This window comes from Fusarium subglutinans (genome assembly GCF_013396075.1).
Source record: "Fusarium subglutinans strain NRRL 66333 chromosome Unknown NRRL66333_c0000022, whole genome shotgun sequence".
NCBI lineage: Eukaryota > Fungi > Ascomycota > Sordariomycetes > Hypocreales > Nectriaceae > Fusarium > Fusarium subglutinans.
In genome coordinates, this window is record NW_023502085.1 from 1 (window position 1) to 4,250 (window position 4,250).

The 4,250-nt window shown below is 47.8% G+C and overlaps 2 protein-coding genes across 2 annotated transcripts; one reads left to right on the plus strand and one right to left on the minus strand.

The window, feature by feature from the left end:
- Nucleotides 1–251: 251 nt before the first annotated feature.
- Nucleotides 252–1,557, minus strand: FSUBG_2518 (uncharacterized protein; the record flags this gene model as incomplete). Its single annotated transcript, XM_036680299.1, has 2 exons — nt 252–1,289; nt 1,369–1,557. The coding sequence occupies 2 exons, from the start codon at nt 1,555–1,557 to the stop codon at nt 252–254; spliced, it is 1,227 nt and encodes a 408-aa protein (XP_036541953.1).
- A 1,318-nt stretch (nt 1,558–2,875) lies between these two features.
- FSUBG_2519 (uncharacterized protein) lies at nt 2,876–3,745 on the plus strand (the record flags this gene model as incomplete). Its single annotated transcript, XM_036680300.1, has 1 exon — nt 2,876–3,745. The coding sequence occupies one exon, from the start codon at nt 2,876–2,878 to the stop codon at nt 3,743–3,745; it is 870 nt and encodes a 289-aa protein (XP_036541954.1).
- Between the last annotated feature and the right edge of the window lie 505 nt (nt 3,746–4,250).

A 4,250-nucleotide genomic window follows, 5' to 3' on the forward strand; every position in this document is an offset into this window, starting at 1 on the left:
TAGCTTATATAGTAAAAGTTACTAGGAATTACTTTCTATCTAGGCTTATAACTATTATATAAAGTATAAATTAGTTATAATAAGTAATTTAGTATTAATTAAAAGAGCCTTATTTTCTTTAATCTAAGGTAGCGGTCAGGTTAACCTTTTCTAGCTAAGGAAAATGCGCAGTGGGTTCAATCTGACCAATTAGAGAGGGATATGCTATTTACAGCTCAACAGCCTAGGTATTGGTTGGTACAGTCCAACCCTCACTTCTTGACTGTGTGGCTACGAAGATTATATCTGCAGCTTGGAGCCTTTGGCTTGTTGACCCTGTTGCCTTTCACCTGCTTCCCCGTTGCCACGCTTTTCTTGCCACCTCGACCTTTTGCTGTACTTGTCACCCGCTTCTTGACAGTATTGACAACCGGAGTATGTTTGGCATAGTCAAGCGGGTCATGTCGGGGAGCCTGTGTCATGCAAAGCTTCTCTTCCCATTGGTTCAGTATGGGTAAGTATGGACGCTGCTCCTCATCCGGGGGCCGTCGAAGGCGAGGTCTGAGTGTCTTCTGGTCGTCGGGGATACGGTAGGCTGTGGTCCAGCAAGTCCTTACCAGGCCCTTGGTTCTTGGCTTGATCTTCAGGAATATCCCCAAGTCTTCATGCCAAGTTTTGATGACCTCGGTCTGAAAGCAATATAAATCCCAAGCGGCCAAGCTCTGGAACGTCCAGCGTGGCTGCCAGAACTTTCCCGAGCCCAATGGATCTGGGTCTGGGCCAAACGGATGGGGGACAGTGGATGCAAGGCTCAAATCCACCAGCGTGCCGTTGACATACTGGCACTCAGCTAGGTCCCTGACAACTATCCCGTGTTTGTGGAGGTCGTGGAGTCCCTCGAGCATACGAGGGAAATGGCGGGCTTGGGCCACCCTTTGATATATATCATCGTAACGCGGGTCATCGTATTCCACCCCGTCCACCCAGTCTTTGACGATGCCCATGGCAGGGCCGTCGTCCATTCCGAGAAACCAATCCAGTTTTTCATAGGGAAGAATCATCTTAGACTTTGCAGCCTGTAGCTTCCGGGCAATGGTGTCGTTGAGGTCCATGGTGATGTAGCCATGGACTTTGACTGCGAGATCCTCGCGACCGACTTCTTTCAGTCTGCCAAAAGCTCGGCACTCGTTTTCGAAAGGTGTAAAATGAACGTCGAATCCGTCACAGCATCGATATGCGCTTCGTTCTTCCTCACCATAGCTATACTCTGATGTGTATGGAGGATTGATCGGGGGCTCCTCCCAAATGAACTACAATACTGTTAGCATCTCGTGCTAAGTTCTGCGTGGTACCCTAGTAGTCGAGACCACTACAATCGCGTTGACTTACGAATTTGATACAGTAGATCTTGTCTCCGATTCTTGTCTTGATAATCTTACTATGCGCATTGCGGTCGCACTCTAGGATCTTGAGAAATTCCACGTCATCCGCCTCGAGATTATGCTGGAAGGGCTCGAGCTTTGGGCCTTCGAAGTCAGGTAAAGGCTTGAGAGGAGCCTGAGGAGCCTGAGGAGGCATGGTTAACCACTTTGTAATTCTGGCGGTCCTTGGAAGTTGGGTAGGGGTAGGGGGGCAAACAATATTAGTAGGGCTGTGCGGCGAGATTTTAATTCACCCGAGAGAAGTTGAAAAGGCGAAGCTCCAGAAAGGAAGAGGAGTACAAAATATATGAAAGCTTTTGGTGTAGAAAATCAAAAAGGCAAAGAGGCGGGTGAGTTGTGACAAAAAGAAGGCCGTCAAAGAACAAAAAGTTCAAAGGAAAAGAAACTGAAAGAAAAAGAGTGGCATAAGGGTTGTGCTAGCATGGCCCAAGCAAGGTCAGTAAACAGAAATAGACGGCTTGTGAAATAGAAATTACAAACAAAGAGCCAGTCTGACATCAAATTCATTATTCAAAGGCGGCTGAAGCGGCCGCAGTCACTGAGAGAACAGGTCATTAGTACTATCTGTTTGTTGAGTGCTAAGCAGATCGGAAGACTTGTCCCCTGTTGCAAATGGTCAAACTAAGACGCCACAGCAATAATTCTTTCAGTTTGTAATAGTGATATTGCAAACGGCTGTGCTTCTGGGGTGCCACCACGTCCCGTTTCGCCACCTTGTCACACAAGGGTATGGAGTGACCCTTGAATGCTGTTTGCTTGGCTGCACGTACCCTCCGAAGCTGTAGCACTAGGAAAGAAAGCTATTGCTACAAGGTAAACCAGAATATGTGGCACGTTGAGCAAGCGGGAATAGGCCTTTGTTAGCTGTTGTTAGTCATGTGAAAGCTCGAGACAATCATCCTCACTCTAGTCCTGGAAGAAGAGGAGATAAGGCGTGTTTCCACTGCATAGGCACCGAAGTTAGGGAACTACCTAGGCTGGTATCTATCTATAGGCGAGTTGCACCCAAGAGACGGATGTTAACGAATAGCAAAGGAAAGCTGTTGGCGACCTGGCCAATCTAACAAATCCGACGTATCATAAACGGCGGCGCTAATGAGTAGGCTACCACTCTAGACTAGGTAGCTTGGGCAATATGCCTGGCAAATCGGCACGGAGGGTTGTTTGACATACTGGTTTACCACATTTCAACAAGTGACGTGTATGGATGTTGAGAATTTACCTAAGATGATGAGTGAATAAGACTATGAGAGATCCTAGAAGTATTTAAGAAACTCTTGTCCATTCTGCTTAACCGTTGAAGTCTCTTTCTGCATCTCCTCCACGTACCAACACTCATTAGTTCTGAGCCCTTTTACAGCAAAGCCCTTTTACAGCAACGTCTTACTCCTCCTCAGTGAGGCCCAGATCAACAGGTACTTCAAAGAGAGTGATTTACTCACACAGATCAGAACATGGATGGGCCGACCCTCCATGCGCTGCTCTCAATGGAGAATCCGACTATCAAAATCGCACATGGGGCATCAAACTGCCACGTTACCAGAGGTATTCCCATTGAACCACTCGACATCACCCGATGGGTTGATTTCACCTTCCATAATATCATCAGTGCCTATGGCCACATTCTTTCCCGACGCAGCTCAAGCTCGGAGAAAGTTAAACTTGAGAATGCAGAGGTCGAGGAAGAAGCACGCAACCTGACCGAGCTAAAGAAAGCTGCTTATAACTGGCTGGACTCAATTTGTGTTCCCCTCGTCTGTGAAGGCGCCGGTATTCTCCAAAGGAGTCTAAGCTGCCCGGACACAATTCGCAGTGGACGAGACGCTCCGCTCATCCCCAAGAAAGGAAGTCAGCCAAACTGGACATTCTTCGCCGGCCAAGATCACCGCATCTATTTCGTCACTGGCACTTTGCGCCTCTCGAAGGCGTGGAGCTCGGAAAAACTCAACAACCAAACACCCCGATGCAAGGAGCCAATCGAGCAACTTGCAAGACATGCAGTAGAAGCACAGACCCGGTACGGCTTCGTACTGAGCGAAAAGGAGGTCGTAGTTGTGTGCTTTTACACCACTAAACAAGGAAAACCTGCGGCAAAATGGCAACCGATTTCGACAAGTGCATCTGGCCAAGCGACATTGACGGTGAACTTGGCTATATGGGCTCTCACTATGATGAGCTTAAACGACCAGCATCGAAGCGTTGTGCAAGAGGCATATACATTGCCGTTGAATGCGTGGTCGGCGCAACCCGGTCACTATCGCAATCATCTTTCGGGACGAGTTCTCCCCGACCTTCCAGCTGGTGGCATCATCCTGGATCAGTAGGCCCAGAATGACTTGGGTGATGAGAAGGGTTAATGCGTCCGCATTAAAATGTGGTAACTTTTCATCTCTTGTTTTTCATGTTGGGTATCTCTTCTGTCTGGGATAGCATGGGGTAAATAACAGGGCGATGGATCGTTTAAGGGCCAGCAAAAGTGGCGCGGAAGGGATGAGGTTACGGCGGTCTGATCTGACATTAGCTAGGTAGGGAGATATGCCCAATTCATTACACTTTGCCTGTTATGAAGTACCGATACATCTTAGATCCATGTCCGTTGAGTAAAGAACACAGACTCCAAGCACACACTAGGGCAAATGGTTCAGTATATCTACCGGCATTTGGTAACGCCGCAAAGCCTAGGAAACCACGCCAAGCATACAGCTTAGTTGAGTTGAAGTCTTACGACCTAATGGGACGGTCCGGTCTGTCTTGCGAATTGTGTTACACGAGGATGACATCCCCAAATGTATACCTCAAATTGAAACGTCACTTTATTTCCAAGTTTGA